Raw genomic sequence first — 15,974 nt, forward strand, 5'->3', positions numbered from 1 at the left:
GCGCGCGACAAGGAAGTAGGCGCGTTCGTCGTCCTGTACGAGTGAATACACGGAGGACGTAGACGAGTAACGTGAGAAACCCAGCAAGTCAAGAAATACAAGCACTCAACAGGTCGTGGTAAGTCTGGCGTTGGTGGTACATTCACGTGCTCGGCTTCAACACGCAGGTGCCGCTTATGTATTGCCATGCATGTCTTCTAGATCCTGGCTTCCACGTCAAACGTTTGCTGTCTGGGTGTCCTGATCTTGCTTCCCGTGGTGCAGGGTGCAGTAGTTGTTGTTGCGCTCGTACGCAGCCTTCTTGCAGCCCAAGTGCATGCAGCGTTTGCCGCCTCCGTGGGCCCAGCACAAGCTGTTCGAGATGGCAACCTTCGCGCAGTCACTTTGGGAGCACTTGGTGCCGCCTCCATGGGACCAACAGAGACCGCGCGACTTGCCTCGCCGATCGCAGCCCTCCGTCAGACACTTCACCCAGCCACCTACGACAAGGAGTTCCTTGAACATGTGCAGTAGTTCAAAGCCTGGTGGTTATCTTACCGTGTTTCCAGCACAAGCCCGCATGCTTGGCACTTGATCGACAGCCTTCAGCTGCGCATTTCTTGCCGCCCTGGACGAGGAGTCACAGCAGACGACACGCCGGTCATGCCAGGAACAGAAACACACCCGGTTGTCGAGACGTACTTACCCCGTGCCGAAAGCACAGCCTCTTGTTGATGATGTAGTTCTCGCAGCCGTCGACCTTGCACTCTCGAGCTCTGCGCTTCTCTTCGGTCGCTGGAGATCGTGCTTGTCTTGACCTTGCAGCGGGGGTCGATACCTCTTGATCAGGAACGGGGACATTCTCGGAGCTGTTCATGATGAAAGCCACCGACGCCTTGCTGCTGGTCGCCATTGCACTCAGCTCGATCGACGTCTCTTTGACAAATGGATTCCTTGCGTCGAGCTGGGCGAGATCTCATTCCTGCATCAAGCTGAGGCCGCCGGGAAGCGTCACTTTAGGTAGCGAGCGAGGATGCAACTGCTGACCAAGCTGCTGCCACGCGGGCCGCGTCGTGTTTCACTGTCATATATTCCGAGGAGCGTGTTATCTATTGAGCTATCTTACGCTGTCTCCTCGACAGCTTCGGGCTTGGAGAGCTTGGCGTCGAGCTTGACGAGCATGTCCTCAACCATGCTGTCCAGGTCAAAGTCGTGCTGCCAGCCCCAATCCCTCCGGGCGATGCTGTCATCCAGCGAGCGCGGCCACGTCTCGGCGATCTGCTGGCGGAAGTCGGGCTTGTAATCGCACTGGAAGCTCGGCATGACCTTCTGGATGGACGCCACCATCTCCTCGGGTGTGAAGGACACGGCCGTGATGTTGTACGTGCGCTGCGTCAAGCAGTCGTTGGGTGCGTTGATAAGCCCCAGCGTGGCCTTGAGGCAGTCGGGCATGTACATCATGGGCAGCTTGGCGTCCGGCTCGAGGAAGCACGTGTACTTGCCGTGCTTGAGTGCGTCGTAGAAGATCTCGACGGCGTAGTCCGTGGTGCCTCCGCCAGGCAGCGCCTCGGACGAGATCACGCCCGGGTACCGCACCGAGCGGAAGTCCACGCCAAATTTGTTGTGGTAGTACTCGCCCAGCAGCTCCACGTGCACCTTGGTGAGTCCGTACATGGTCGTGGGGCGCATGATGGTCGTGTCGGGCGTCTCGTCCTGCGGCGTAGAAGGCCCGAAGACTGCAATGGTGGAGGGTGCAAATACCCGCAGCTGGTACTGCTTGGCCAGCTCCAGCACGTTCTGGATGCCGCGCGTGTTGACCGCCAGCGCCAGACTCGGGTTGGCCTCGCCCACGGCCGACAGCAGCGACGCCATGTGCACGATCGTGTCCACGCCCTGCTCCGCCACGATGCGCGCCATCGAGTCGCGGTCCTGCACGTCGCAGTAGACGAAGCGGCTGTCACGCGGGCCCGAGGGCGCCTTGATGTCCGAATTGACGATGGCGTCGGAGCCGAAGAGCTCGCGCATGTAGGGCACGAGCTCCATGCCGATCTGACCCGTGCCGCCCGTCACGAGGACGCGGTTGGCGGCTTGGGAGAAGGCCCGCGTGGATGGACGAACGGCGTGTTGCAGGCGAGTGGCCGAGATCATCTTGGGACGGAGACGGAGGGCTGCGCGGGGGCTGGAAGATGGAGAAATGGCAGCGTTGGCAGCAAGGAAGTCCGCAGTGCAGAGTCTCTGGTAGTCAAACGTCATTCGCGTCCGTTGAAGCGGGTAAAGAGGATGCGTTCATCTATCTGTAGACGGCCAGCCTGATCTCAATTTTGTTTTACCCGATTACGAAAACCCCGTCAACAGTGATATAGGGAAGTATTTGATGACAAAGCGTGCTTGGTATTTGTATGTGTTGTTGCTGTATTTGAGGTTTGTATAAACCGATAAATCGGATGGTGGTTGTATTTTATAATATTTGATATGACAGGTTTTATGTGCCGGCTTTGTCGCCACAGGAATATGCGCTGAGCCATCTCAACCCCAAGCAGCAGCAAGAGAACCGCCGGACCCCGCCAAAACCGGTAGTAATCAACAGGTGCGGATACATCGGGATCTTGTTTTATGACAGGAATTATTTAGTTCTATTCGAATCACCATAGTTACTAGATATGGAAGGGTATGCTGAGATGAAGGATCATGAATGCGATGTGTAGCTAATGCCATTTCCCTTGGAGATTCGGTGCAATGATTTCCAGCCAAACACAACAGGGGGCTCCTGCACCGGCACGGGGGACACGTGGCAAGAGATTAGAAACTCACTGCAGTATCGGAGCTGATGTTATTTACCTCGGGATCGCAGGACTCTGCAAACTTTGCAGGCCTTCCGCGCCTTTCGAGTCGGCTCCTCTCGCCTCCGGCATCCAATCAGTCCGAGGTGATGCATGATTACTTCCCATCGAGCCTGGAATGATAGGATGCCGCCTTCGGTAGGCGCGAGTGGCAGCCCTCCTCGACAGACCTATTCCTCTCTTGCAGTGACGTTGCAGGACGCACTGCAACTTGGTTGGCTGGGCGCGCACATCCATCGCTGTCGAGCCAACATTCGGGTACATGTACAATAGTAACAAGCGAGTCCCAGCCTCCTTCGGGTCAGATTGCACGCGCGTGCTCACTACCAGCCATGGCGATTGATTGCCCCGTTTGGCTGGCTATTTAGTCGCTGGTCATCCGTAAGGTCGCTGGTCACCTGTAAGGCCTCTGTTGAAGTTGCCTTTTGTGTAGCCATATGTATCTATATATACTCTAAAAAGTTCAGCTGTAGCCATATTGGATGTAACCATTCTCAATATGGAGGAATCCAGCTTCTCGAGGATTTCGCCGCGACAGTGAGTCGAGTCCAAAGCATCAGAATCAGCTCGACTAGGTCTCGAATTGGCGATTGTCGACATTATCGAGCTGTTGCAGTCGATGCGGCATTGTTGTGTTAGCTTGAGACCCTCCGCGTTTCGAGGGTGTTCGAGCCAGTGTCACAACGGGCAAAATTCGCATTGGAGCTCTACGATCGAGTCGGCGCTTCAATTGAAGAATTGGGCGGTTCTGCAGCTCTGCAGACAGTGACAAGGGGGTTTGACGTGTGGTCACATGGCCGTGAGCAACATCTGCAGTACTTTGAGACTGCGGTGGCTGTTAAACATGACTGTAGTGGTGAACTATAGGGAGCAGCAGCTGAAGGCCTAAAGTCGCAGCTGCAGGAGCATTGCCAACATGGCAACTTGTCATGTTCGGATAACGCAACCTGCTTGCAACGCAACTGGGGAACAGCGATTGCTGGGGGGAGTACTCCGTGTGATGACCAGGCTGACGGTTTTAGAGAGACCGTGAGGCTTCCTGCTGGATTGGTCCGTGGGGGCCATCTCACACTGGTCAAGAAATCTTTATTGTCGGGTTGGCGTCGAGCTGAGCACAGTACGAAGTCATCTATATCGATTATAGACAACTCAGCGACTGAAAGTCCCATTATGGTGAAATCCGACGCATGAAGTGCAAACGGATCACTTGCATCCTTCGGCTCTGCAGTCTCGGCGTTTAGTTACGTTCGGGATGTGCCTGTAGTGCTGGTGCTGCACAACTGGCCGCGCACCGCATACTCACACACAAAGTAGCGAGTCTTAGGCTGTCGCTGGTGTCGGGATCAGAGACTCCATACATTCGGGTGCCTCAATGCGATCCAGCGCTCAATTCAGCCCTCAAATCTAGCGTCTCCTGCTACGTCTTGATTGAACAAGTATCTGAATCGCCAGAAGCACTAGCTGTGATACCTTGCTTGTGTTGGTGTGGCAAAAATTACTTGAGGTGGCTCAAGTGCAGTACGTTCATGAACGCGGCAGGAACTTGGCGACTAAGAACTTTTTCTGATGGCATCACGAAACCGGCAGGATTTGGACACTATGAAGCTCTGAAGGAGGTTGACGCTAGTGACGAACGCTTTGCAGAGAACGCCTTTGCGGTGGGAATGTGTGTATTCGAACTTGTAGGCGTCTTGTGGACGAGATGAAGACAAATTGAGCACCACACAACTCCAGCTTAAGTTTTCCGGCTTCAGATCAAAGCCTGCTGCTGTCGATTCGGAAGTCGTTAGAGGGCGAGGGCAGTACAGACAAATACTTGGGGGCTAGACATCTTTATGATATCGATATGGGCCGGCAGCTAGAGACACGGCTGAGAGATATTGCCGAGCAGCTACAACTTGAGATTCTTGACTGTGTTGGGAAACCGGACGCAGTCAGCGTCGTGCATATGCTGTTCAGAGTCGGGGAGTATTGCATCACGCTTTCATATATCATTTGTTGGATCAGCAGCTCGTTGCGTTGACAACCGCGCTGTCTGCTGTCGCCCTGACAGCAGCATGTTCAAGCTCTCAAATGCGCGATGTGCATTCCTCCGACCAATTGCGAGGAGAAGCCAATGTTGGGATCCGATGCTTCGTTGGCTCTGCCCAAGTGGTTTCTTCCTCAACACAAGTGCGGTCTCCATCCCAGCGAGTCGGCTGGTGGCGACGCAAGTCGTATTTGAAGACTTCATGACTGAAAACGTGACTGAGGAGACGACTGTGTCAATTAATGGGAAATCAAGTATTGTCGAAGCAACCTGTTGTGACTTTTGCCATTTTGGAGTGAACTGTCATTGCAATGCACGATGTGAGTTGTATCCATTGTTGTTCCGCTTGGGATAGCACGACACAGACAAAAACAACCGAGGTACTTGAATCTTTTTTAAGGAGCGACGAATATGACGTCGCACCAGTCCACGTTTCGCCAAACTTGGCAACGGTTGGGGAGAAATGTACGCCGAGAGCCGAAGGAAGCTTTGTTTTCGCCGCATTCTTGCGATTGCATGTGCTACGATGGCGACTGGTGTTGTGTTCGTAGGTAGGCAGATTGTACAGGTACACAAGGCTCAGAATACCTGAGATTTGCTGACTTACCCCGTTTTCTTGTTGCGTACAAAAGGGTATGGAATATCTGACCCTGGACAGTATTCACAGCACTTGCGGGTTGGTGGACCACCGCATGAGTTTGCTCAGAGTATGTGGCTGAGAATTGATTGTTGCTCAATTTGTCATGCTAACTTCAACTTGTGCTTTGTCTAGTGCGCTTGTACTTGGGCGTGCAGCCTACCGCTGTTGACTGTCCTCGAGGAATGTACCGACCAAGCGGCGCGGGGATCACCGTAGGCGAGTGTGAGTTTTGTCCTCGTGGAGTGTACGGTGACAGCCCTGGCCTGCTGTCCAAGGATTGCACGGCCAAGTGTCCGAAAGGAACCTTCAACGACAAACTCGGCGCCAAGAGCATCCTCGACTGCAAACCGTGTCCTGCTGGCGTCTACGGGTCAAGCACAGGCCTCACCACAAGTCAGTGCTCAGGGCCCTGTCCGAACGGCAAGTACTCAATGACGGAAGGGGTGCAAACCATGAGCGACTGCATGGACTGCCCAGCGATGTACCGCGGGCCCCAGGGCTATCGTGGCAACGACGTCACCGTCAAAAATGGCGGAGGCTATCCGTGTGATCGCTACCAGTACGGAAAGACCATTCTCAACGGCCGAGACGCCAACAACGATGTGTGGCTGAATGGGTATCTCTCCGACATCCGCCGACCGACGAACCAAGCAGTCAATGACAACACCACACCGTGGTGATATAGTTGGTAAGGTAGGCGCAACATATCCTGCTCCTCAAATGAATCCCCCAGCGACTGTCGCATCCTTGTGCTTCTTGGTGTTTGAAATTGAGGCTAGATGCTGCTATTAACCAACCTTGTCGCTCTCCTGCATTACAAGTAGGCCAACACAGTTCAATTGACACAGTGATTTTAGTACCCATTGGACTGGTCGGGTACACACAAGTGAGAACGATTTTGCTTCGCTGCAGTGACCAACATGATCTTCCGCGGTGTTATCAAGAGGATACAACGCGTATTGTGTGAGCTATGCTCGTCTGCATCCATAAACTTGAAAGTGGAAGGCGAACTCGCAGTTGTTCGTTTGCTGAAGGACATCGAGTCGTCCCTCTTCATAAATTTGGGGGTGCTAGTTTCGGAGAAAAAATGAAGACGTACGAATTATTCAGACCAACGAGGCTGAGAGAAGTCGTGGAGGTTGCGCTGATGGAGATGCCGCGCCGAGCTGCCTTCGTTTTCAATATTGACAAACTACGTATCAACGGCCAATTCCAGTCAATCATCTCTTCTCAGATTAACACCAACCACAGAATCTAACTCAGAATGGTTAATGGGTCGCCACGAAGAACTGAGCAGAAAAGCTTCTTCGTGCTGCATCGAGGAAGCAGTGAGCTACCACGTTAGTCGAGGTTGCCTTCCGATGTAGCCCCGGGCACTTCAGTGATGCGCAATAGGAACAGGTTAAGGGATGTGGTGCAACCAGCCGACGGAGCGTCTGGAGCTATATCTCGTCGTGCAAGTCCTCAAGTTTATTTAGTGACAGTCGCTGCCCATTGGCCTGTTTAATAATGCAAATGATATCATCAGCAAAGCTCGGATCTCAATTTTACCGCTTCGAAGTAGTTCGAAGTACTACGTAGTCGGATGTAAGAACTAATGTATATAGGAATCTCGTGCCATCGGTTATCATGACCAAGCCTGGCAACTTTCCCACCGACTTGCGGCAGAACTTAAGTACTCGATGAACAACGTGGTTTTGTCGTTCATGATCTGTGAAACGCGCGAGGAAGTCACTCGCGGTATAACGACGACGTGCAAAGGCTGACTCGATGGAACTCTGTACATTTAACGCAAATAGAGCAAATGCTTCAGTCTGTGCAAGTTCAACGACGCATCTTCGGTGCAGTGGCTCGGGCGCCCCCCGCGAAAGGCAACATATACGGCAAGGCCCACCTGGCGTTGTACACGGGAGGACAACTGCGTGGGCCCCCACAGCCACTTCCCGATCGAGTTCAATCACGACGGGAGCATTCTTGTGAATTCATCGGCGAAAGATCTGAGCCACTACGACGACATCCCGCCTTCGTGGTCGGGGAGGCCAGCGAGAACATCAAGAACTGGGGATCGCATGGATTGTGCGTGGAGCTAGCAGTAGCAGACTATATAGACGGATAAACGCGTATGGTACTGTACTGCTTCTCATCCTTGACGCGGTACACGAACGTCACTTCGTGATTGACGTCCCGTTTGCCGAAAGGTCGCGGAAACGTTCTGCGATTGGCTGAAATGCGGGCTTGAGTCGACGACAATTGGATGTAAATGCCCTGGAGGGAATTCAGTGGGACCTGCAGACGAATTGCAGACGAATGCAACAGAGACCACGAAGGCCTGGCCTTTCTGCATGGTGCTGTGCGCTTCAACACGCATGTACACGAGGGCAGAGGCGGGCATCGCTTCCCAGTAGACTCGTGTCCCCCCCACGTCCAGTTTAGGTTATTTAGGAGTGATTTATGCTATGCTGAATTGGCACCGCTCGAGCGCGCTGTTGAAAACGGACCTGGAGCGACACCACGATGGATGGCGTGGGCGTGTGTGATCGCGTGGATAGTCATGGCGATGAGGATATCCTGCCGAGCGTGTTGTCAGCGGGGTGCTCGCTCATGACGTCTGCATCACTATTAATATAACGTTGGTAGACTTCCCTCGTTCTATTGCTTGAGTCGTTCTCGTTGAGATCTTGTTGACCTGCAAGTGCGAATGGCAAGGCAAGGCTGCTACCTACAGCCGCCACGACCTGCTTCGGAGAGACATAGCTACACCAAACGTGCTCGCCCAGAACGCGTAAATCAACAACCCACCTTATTAGTTCTTACACTTCTCTTCTGCACCTGCTTCTCGGCTATATCACACCCGTGGAGCAGCTCCAGTCGATCTGATATCCTGCGCTACTTGTAGCGCTCTCGTTGCCACGTGGTCACCCCTGTCCCTACTGCAGCTCCACGAGCCTTTCATTCGCGTTTCCGCGTTGACTGGATCTGGCGCTGCTTGAGCTGGTGCAGCCTTCGTCCGCGGGGCAACAGCCACTCGACCAGCACAAGATACGCCGCCGCCAGCAGCAGCACGGCGCCCGCGAGAACCGGCAGCCCGCCCAAGTGCGCCACCGTCTCGGCGAAGGTCACACCCGCATCCCCTTCAACGTCTTGGGCCGTTTGCGCCGCGGCAGCCGTAAGCAGCAGCGTCAGGAACGACACCGTCGGGATCCCCATCTCGCTCGATGTTAAATCCGATAGCAGATTTGAAAGGGGGTATTTTGCGGCTGGGATTCCCCTGGCCCTCACCCTTCCCTACCTTTTCTCCTCCAATCAATTCTCTCCATATGTACCGAAATGATGACACCTCGTTCACTAGCTATTTGTATGTACGACGCGCCACCATTAAGGGGCTTCTCCCTTCCCTTCCCCTCGCACAATTTGAACTCGGTCGGCGGAGCTCAAGCGCGCGGCAACTCAACTCGAGCGCAAGTAGCAGAAGGCGCAGCCCAGCGGGCCAGCAACTGCAACAGGAGGCTGCACCCCACCGCCCGCAGACAACCCGCGCCAACTCCCGGTACGATAGCGCGTTCAATCGCTGCACCACGGCCAACATGCTGCGGGATCGACACGTGTGTTCACAGTGCCTACCAGCTGGGCGAGCTTTTTTCGCTGGGATTTCCAAATTGACATTCACTCTTGTCCCCCCCTTTCGCAGAACCTCAAACTGCGCGCCAATCCACTGCAGTTTGAATTCCCACACAGCAGCGAAGAGGTAATATTGTCGCGACCTGCAACCTACGCAAAAGGAAACTTGTTGCAAGCTACCTTTGCATGTCAACAGGAAAGGTGTCGCATCAACTGACATGTACATGCGCGTGTAGCCTCTCAGACGACAAGGAAGACAAGGGCGCTTACGGCTGGCTAGTCAAAGGCAACATCCATCTTTGCGCTGCTGGCGCAAATTGTTTGTGGCTCAGAACCGATTGCGGTCGAGGACGACAACCTATTTTTAGGACCGGCTGGTGTGTGCGCGAAACGGCGAGAGGGGGAGAGAGCGAAAGAGACCAGTGTCTCAACGCTCGAGTTTTGTGCAAGGGTTCGGACGAGCTCACAAAGCAACCACCGCCAGTGACCAACGAGTAGGGGACGCCGCCGGTGTATAGGTGACGGAGCGGCATTCTTCGAGCAGACCCCACAACCCGAGCGCTGACACAGAACCGCCGCGGGAAGGGGCAAGCGAGTGACGAGCGTGTTGAGGTGAGTCTCGACTCCTTCAGGCCGCGATTTTTTTTGCGCAAAGAGTTTCCTCTTCGCTGCAAACGATGCAACTTCGCGCCAACTAACGTGTCCTCTTTGCGTACAACTGCAGACTCGGTACCCATCCGCACAATGCCGCGGCCGCCAGCAAAGGCTAGTACAGTAGCCGTGAGTGGCCAGCAAGCGGCTGCACCGCAAACGGTGTCGCGCCTGCAACAGCAAAAGGAAGAGGCGGAAATGCAGCAATTGCAACTGCAACAGCTCCAGCAAATGCAGCAGCTTCAGCAGCAACAGCACATGCAACAACTACAGCAGCAGCAAGCGCAACTTCAGCAACAGTCGCTGCAATACCCGCACGGGATGGGCGCCGCCTCAGGCACATTGGGACAAAGTGCAACAGCGAACAACCTCGTGTCCGTTGCAGTGCAAGCTGCAACAAACGCTGCAAATGCAGCCGCCACAGCCGGGGGAGCCACTGCAGGAGGAGGCTACGCGTTCCCGCGCAATTCGCCAGAATTTGCATGCGAAAACGTGGGGGAGCGCGTCAAGGGCAAGCGGAGAAAGTATTGTCCCCACGAAGTCACAGCGCTCGTATTGGGCGTACAACGGTATGCAGACGACAGTTGCCCCTGGAGTTCAATTTTGCGCGACCCGCATCTGGGACATTTGTTTCACGGACGCAGCGGAGTTGACCTCAAGGACAAGTGGCGGACGCTCATCAAGACCCGCCCGGAGCTGGCCGCGTACACCGAAAACCGCAAAAACCACCGCAAATATCGCCCTTTTTCCGCGACCGAAGAGCGAGCCTTACTAGAAGGCGTCAAGAAGTACAACGGACAGCGGAACGTGTGGTCGCTCATCCTGATAGACAAGGAGCTCGGGCCGCAGTTCAACGACAGGTCAAACGTGCAACTTAAGGACAAGTTTCGCACGATGCGGCGGGCAGGAACGACGTCCTCACTATTGGTCAGTGGAGGGGGTTCTGTACCGGTAAGTCGGCGGACGTCGGCCGCTTCTACCCCCACATCTAATAGTCCGACGAGCACCGGAACGTCTACCTCGACAACTGTTTCTATGTCGAGGACACTCCCGCCCACGTCTTCAGCATTAACTGCTGCAGTTAACGGAGCGAGCAGAGCACCAGCGACCGTGACGTCGGCGAGCCAACAGGCTGCAACTTTGTTAGTGCAAAACAGCAATGCCACCTCGGCGATGTTTGCAGACCCGAACTTGTACTTGGCTGGAGCGTACTCGCTCCCGCCGCAGATGTCCCAAGGCATGAGCATGCAGCACATGACGTCGACTCAGTCGCGACAACAGTCGGCACAAGCCCACGCGCAAGCTCAGGCACATGCGCAAGCTCATGCCCACGCACAGGCTCAAGCTCAAGCTCAAGCTCAAGCGATTGCGAATGCACAAGCTCGCGCTGCGCAAGTGCAGCTTGAAGCGCAAATGCAGCAGATGCGAGGGCAGCACGTTTCGATCAAGCAGCAATATCAGGTGAATACCGCGTTCAGCACCGGCATCCCAGGCTACCAGCTCGTCGGCAATCAGATCGTCCCGCAGCAGGCTTTATACTACCCGATGGCGCAGAGTTCGCAGACGCAGCAGCAAGCACAGCTCCACCAGCAACAGCAGCAGCAACTACAGCAACAGCTTCAGCACCGACAACTTCAGCAGCAGCAGCAGCAGCAGCAGATCGCCGCGGCGATTGCAGCTGCCGCAAATCCCCAAGCCTCACACCAGCAAAAGTCGCAGCCAACAAGCTCCGGCCAGCCGAGTGGAACCTCACGAGGTGCGTCAAATAGTGACCGCGGTCGTGGACGTAGTCGGAATGCGCTGTCTGACGAACCCGATGATGCGAACAGTATAAAGGAGAAAGGGTCCTCAGTGGAAGATCTGCTGATGCAGGGAGCTGTAGCGTCTTCAACGGGTAAGTTTATTGCTCTGCTGCTTTGATGCGCTGTGAATTCAGTTTTAACGTTGTTGGCTCTTGTCGTGGTGCTCCCAGGTGCAGATCACAACACACGTACCATTTAGTGGAGAAGCGCATGCAGAGAATATAGTTTTTTTGCCACCTTTCGTGTCACCAAAAGGCAAGACACCAGTGCTTGCCGCACAGGCGAGGACCGTAGAGACGAAGAGGTCGGACGCGAGGGGTTGTTGATAATGTCAGTCGTACCATAGCGAAGAAAAAACCACATTTGAAAACAAAAAGAGATATCAACAACATCACCGATTGCCTTTTGCCATAGAGTGCATCATTGGCCGCATGTACCCATTTTACCCACGGTTCACTTGACACTGATGAGTGATGGTCTCACTTCAAGTTGAGAGTGCTGGTCAATGGGTTACCACTACTGCAACCATTACTGGAATTGCTCTTTACTGCATAGACCGCTCCATACCTTCACTGCAGACATGCGCCCAAACACCTCGAGCGAGCTGAAGACGCATGAAATGGACAGGTTGGAGCTGAAGCTGAAGCAGTCGACGGCGGCAGCGGCGCGGTTGACAGGATGGGTGTATTGGCAACGCGACCCGCATCGATCTCCGAACTGCTGGACCAAGGTGTTCGCTGTGCTGGACAACGCGTTCCTGTGGCTTTTCCAGCGGGAGGAGTCCGCACCCCGTAGCTTGCTGGTGCAGATTGCTGTTGCGAGCGTGGAGGAGGACACACCTCGGCTTCTGCGTGTGAAGGACTCAAGCGGCGAAGAGCTGTGCATCTGCTTGTACGACGACGCAGCCTTCGCGCGTTGGAAGGCGAGACTGAACGACGCTGCTGAATTAACCTCCGCGTTCTTTCGCGCGAGCGGACTTGGCGTGCACGACCTCCCGCGCTGGAGCAACTACCGAGGCACATTAGAGGACTACTACCGCGTCTCCAGGCGGACAAGGTGCAGGGATGCTGTCACTAAAATTGCAAGACGCTGGCGGATGTATCAATTATTTAAGCAGGGGGTCAAGAAGGCTGTCTAGCTACGCTGACCAACGCGACGTACTGTAGGATGTCATAGAAGTGCACAATATATATTCTAATTGACTGCACCATATTGAGCGACCTCCAATCCGAGTGACATCCACGACTGTCAGCTCTCGACCACTGCGACAGTAAGCGTAATACCTTTCGTTCGTGCTGCAGGGACCAAGCACCAGTGCCACCGAAATATGTATTGCCCAGTTCGTACCGCGTGTTCAACTCGGTGTTGAACACTCAAAAAATTGAAGAGACCACGATAACCTTTAGCCATGAGACTCCAAGCTGATTTAGGTGCTTGGATACCTGTAAGAGACCGAATGCCTTCGTGAACTTCCTGGTTCCGTATTTGACAGAACAGGACCAGCTCCTGACTGGAGTTGAAGCGCGTCCATTGTTCGTTATGACACGATCCTTTCTTGCCGATGTGTGGTCTTCATCGAAGTGCTGGCATGTCCACAACAATTGCCAGAACGATTGCGCTCTGGTGCAAGGCCATGCAACGTGCGTGATCGCTATCCGTTCCCCCAGCCCAAGTTGAGCCCGCGATCATTCACCCGTGGCAGTCCGTAAGCATTCCCACACCAATACAGACCTGCCTTCGGCTGCATCGATCGATGAAAGACTGCGAGGCCGGGCAAATATCCCTGGACCTCCACCACTTGAGATAAACGGGATCGCCATGCGATGGCATCGTTCAACGTGTCCCGCTTGCCAAGTTGAAGCGCAAGCGCCAGTCGACCAACCAAAGCAAGATAGCACCGGAGCTGCCCGGCACTGAGACCAACCTCGCGCAAATCGCGGCAGCTCCGCTCGAAAGTCTCCCAAGTGAATCAAGCACAGCGGATCGCAGCATTCGTGATATATTATGGCAGCTCGCACGCTGACAAACGCCTGGACTTATGGGCGGACTGGATGAATTCCTGGCAGCGGACTTGACCAGCCCCGCCGTCAACCATCCTCCCGAAACGCATAGTCTCTGATAAATATTGACCAATCCCTGTGCGTCAAAATCAATTTCAGCCAATCCCCGCGCGCCCAAGTGGACATGCCGTTATCAGGTGAAGATTATCGCTTTGAGCTCTGTCCCACAAGGCGCTCGCTCCCACTCAGCCACGTTGGCGGTGATCTTGTGCTTCATTTCGCAATTGGCTCGCTCGGGCGCAAGTCATGGCGTTCCCCACTCTGAGTCGACGGCACGCGGCCACGCCCAGTCCACCCGCCTCTTCTCCGCGCAAATGTATCCGCTCCGAGTCGCTGCGGTCCACGTGGATGACCAGCGGCAGCGACTCCGTGGACGACCAGGACTTGGAGCAGGATACCGACGAGCTGCAGATGTTCGTACAATTGCAGCGCCCACTGAGCGACTGGGTCTACTGGCAACGGGACGTGGTGTTGCTACCGCACTGCTGGACGCGCGTCTTCGCCGTCTTCAGCGGCAATTTGCTGTGGCTCTACCGCTACGAGGACGCATCCGCCAGAAGTTTGTTGCTGCGGATGCGCGTCACGGCGCTGGACGCGGGCGCAGACATGCGCCAATTGCAGTTTCGAGACGCTGCAACGGCTGCAAATGTGCAGCTCTGCATGCCAGATACGCCAGCTTTCTATCGCTGGCACAGTCACGTGTCCACGGCCGTGGCCAAGTTCCCGCCCGTGGAGGAGGAACAGGAGCTCGTGCCGGCGGTGGCCCACGCCATGAAAAGAAAACCTTCTGGAAGGCGCTGGCGACAGCGGTGAAGGCCTCGAGTTACTGCCAGGTCGCAGGCCACGAAGACAACGCGCTGGTAGTGTTCGATCCAGTGCAACGACGCGGGAGGAGCCTGGGCGAGCGCTGGAAGAGCGTTACGACGACGCTACGCCGCAAACTCAGCAAACGGCAGCCACAGCTGCAGCTGTGAGAAAGAGAAGGTGGGCAGTATGAACCCCTGGCGGGTGTTGCATGGGGCAAGAGCGTAGCGTATCATTAAGTTAACGGACAAATACCATTCACGCGTGGCGTCATTTACATGTACGATGGAACCTCCACGGTGCAGCCATTCACTAGCCGTCCGTTTTGTCACATCTCAGCCGATGCCTCGACGAACGCTGAAGACGCTTTCGGGGAAGCAAGATGAGATAGTTGCGGCGATTGGAGTCTAACGGACGACTTCAACTTTTCACCGAGACCGTTGACAACGGTCTCAAGCTTGCCATCCATTGGTGTCAGCGCTGAGAGGGTGCTGTCGGCGGAAGCAAAGCTGCACAGGAATCTCCAGCCAGCTTGAAGTGCGCTCGTAAAGTGTAAGTTGAAGTGGAATCAGCGCTGCACAACCGTGTTGCAGCATACCGTCCGTGTGCACCATGTGGTCATTCCAGCTTCTCCGATGGTCCAATGCTCTCGTCTCCTGTGGCTATTTCCAAGCCTCTCAACGGCATTTGCGTCAACTGCACATGCTCGTCACTTCACCGTTGCGTCCGACGACTGGAGCTGCTCGGCCGACCAAGTTTCGGTCTCGGACGACTCCTTCTACCGATGGGTATCGGATTTGAAAATGGAAGCTCCGCGGTTCGAAGGCCACCACGATTTTCTGTGCGACGACAGTCTGAAGGACTTCGAGACGTGGGGGAATTGTCTGCCGATAGCGACGAGATTGGACGAAGATGAGTGTGCAGGGGCAGACCGCGTCGACTTGCTGCTGTCGTCGCAGGTTCCGTGCCAGGCCAGTGTGCTGCACCTGCTGGTGGTGGACGTGTACGCTGAACTGACACGCGCTGGAGGGGAACCGGCACTTGTGTTTGGCACGTTACTAGGGGCCGTGAGAGATGGAGGCATGATCCCGTTCACAGAGGACGCAGATCTGGGCTACCAAGTGCAGGACGACCCCATGCCCATGGTACGCAGAAGACTGCAAGCGAGAGGGTATCACGTCTTCGTGGACAGCATTTGGAGGGTTTGTGTGGGCCCGACGCACCCGTTGGCAGCTCGGTTGTACGATCCGATGCTGGCTGCTCCTATTGAGTCCTGCACGGGGCCTTACTTGGATCTGTATCGCATGGAACCAGACCCGGAGGTCCAAGGACATTGGGCTATGGAGGGAACGCAGCGGCGGAATGGCAGCATTCCAGCCGAGAAGCTCCTGCCGTACTCGAAAGTGACTTTGAACAGTGTGGAGTACGACACAGTCGCTGATCCTGTTGACTTCTTGCTCGAGGAGTATGGCGCCTCGTACATGAGACCGATGCGCGACGCAAGACGCGAGAAGTGGAGGAGTGGAGAATATATATGAGCTTTAGTTATTT

General features: G+C 55.0%; 9 protein-coding genes across 9 annotated transcripts; 6 read left to right on the top strand and 3 right to left on the bottom strand.

The window, feature by feature from the left end:
* Positions 1-514: 514 nt before the first annotated feature.
* KRP23_9490 (uncharacterized protein) lies at positions 515-892 on the bottom strand (the record flags this gene model as incomplete). Its single annotated transcript, XM_067895045.1, has 2 exons — positions 515-607; positions 686-892. 2 exons carry the CDS (start codon positions 890-892, stop codon positions 515-517), a joined length of 300 nt encoding a protein of 99 aa, XP_067742669.1.
* Positions 893-1,101: 209 nt separating this feature from the next.
* KRP23_9491 (L-threonine 3-dehydrogenase, mitochondrial) lies at positions 1,102-2,127 on the bottom strand (the record flags this gene model as incomplete). The annotated part of the gene is made up of 1 exon (XM_067895046.1): positions 1,102-2,127. One exon carries the CDS (start codon positions 2,125-2,127, stop codon positions 1,102-1,104), a length of 1,026 nt encoding a protein of 341 aa, XP_067742670.1.
* A 3,543-nt stretch (positions 2,128-5,670) lies between these two features.
* Positions 5,671-6,168, top strand: KRP23_9492 (uncharacterized protein; the record flags this gene model as incomplete). The annotated part of the gene is made up of 1 exon (XM_067895047.1): positions 5,671-6,168. One exon carries the CDS (start codon positions 5,671-5,673, stop codon positions 6,166-6,168), a length of 498 nt encoding a protein of 165 aa, XP_067742671.1.
* A 2,269-nt stretch (positions 6,169-8,437) lies between these two features.
* Positions 8,438-8,695, bottom strand: KRP23_9493 (uncharacterized protein; the record flags this gene model as incomplete). Its single annotated transcript, XM_067895048.1, has 1 exon — positions 8,438-8,695. The coding sequence occupies one exon, from the start codon at positions 8,693-8,695 to the stop codon at positions 8,438-8,440; it is 258 nt and encodes an 85-aa protein (XP_067742672.1).
* Positions 8,696-8,805: 110 nt separating this feature from the next.
* On the top strand, positions 8,806-9,876 carry KRP23_9494 (uncharacterized protein; the record flags this gene model as incomplete). Its single annotated transcript, XM_067895049.1, has 5 exons — positions 8,806-9,035; positions 9,177-9,233; positions 9,343-9,600; positions 9,677-9,718; positions 9,831-9,876. 5 exons carry the CDS (start codon positions 8,806-8,808, stop codon positions 9,874-9,876), a joined length of 633 nt encoding a protein of 210 aa, XP_067742673.1.
* A 202-nt stretch (positions 9,877-10,078) lies between these two features.
* KRP23_9495 (uncharacterized protein) lies at positions 10,079-11,758 on the top strand (the record flags this gene model as incomplete). The annotated part of the gene is made up of 4 exons (XM_067895051.1): positions 10,079-11,312; positions 11,477-11,513; positions 11,587-11,651; positions 11,730-11,758. The coding sequence occupies 4 exons, from the start codon at positions 10,079-10,081 to the stop codon at positions 11,756-11,758; spliced, it is 1,365 nt and encodes a 454-aa protein (XP_067742674.1).
* Positions 11,759-12,139: 381 nt separating this feature from the next.
* On the top strand, positions 12,140-12,697 carry KRP23_9496 (uncharacterized protein; the record flags this gene model as incomplete). Its single annotated transcript, XM_067895052.1, has 1 exon — positions 12,140-12,697. One exon carries the CDS (start codon positions 12,140-12,142, stop codon positions 12,695-12,697), a length of 558 nt encoding a protein of 185 aa, XP_067742675.1.
* Positions 12,698-13,865: 1,168 nt separating this feature from the next.
* KRP23_9497 (uncharacterized protein) lies at positions 13,866-14,432 on the top strand (the record flags this gene model as incomplete). The annotated part of the gene is made up of 1 exon (XM_067895053.1): positions 13,866-14,432. One exon carries the CDS (start codon positions 13,866-13,868, stop codon positions 14,430-14,432), a length of 567 nt encoding a protein of 188 aa, XP_067742676.1.
* Positions 14,433-15,058: 626 nt separating this feature from the next.
* Positions 15,059-15,961, top strand: KRP23_9498 (uncharacterized protein; the record flags this gene model as incomplete). The annotated part of the gene is made up of 1 exon (XM_067895054.1): positions 15,059-15,961. One exon carries the CDS (start codon positions 15,059-15,061, stop codon positions 15,959-15,961), a length of 903 nt encoding a protein of 300 aa, XP_067742677.1.
* Positions 15,962-15,974: the final 13 nt, after the last annotated feature.

The sequence above is a fragment of the Phytophthora ramorum genome (assembly GCF_020800215.1).
Source record: "Phytophthora ramorum isolate Pr-102 chromosome Unknown Phyram_PR-102_s0008, whole genome shotgun sequence".
Taxonomy (NCBI): Eukaryota; Oomycota; class Peronosporomycetes; order Peronosporales; family Peronosporaceae; genus Phytophthora; species Phytophthora ramorum.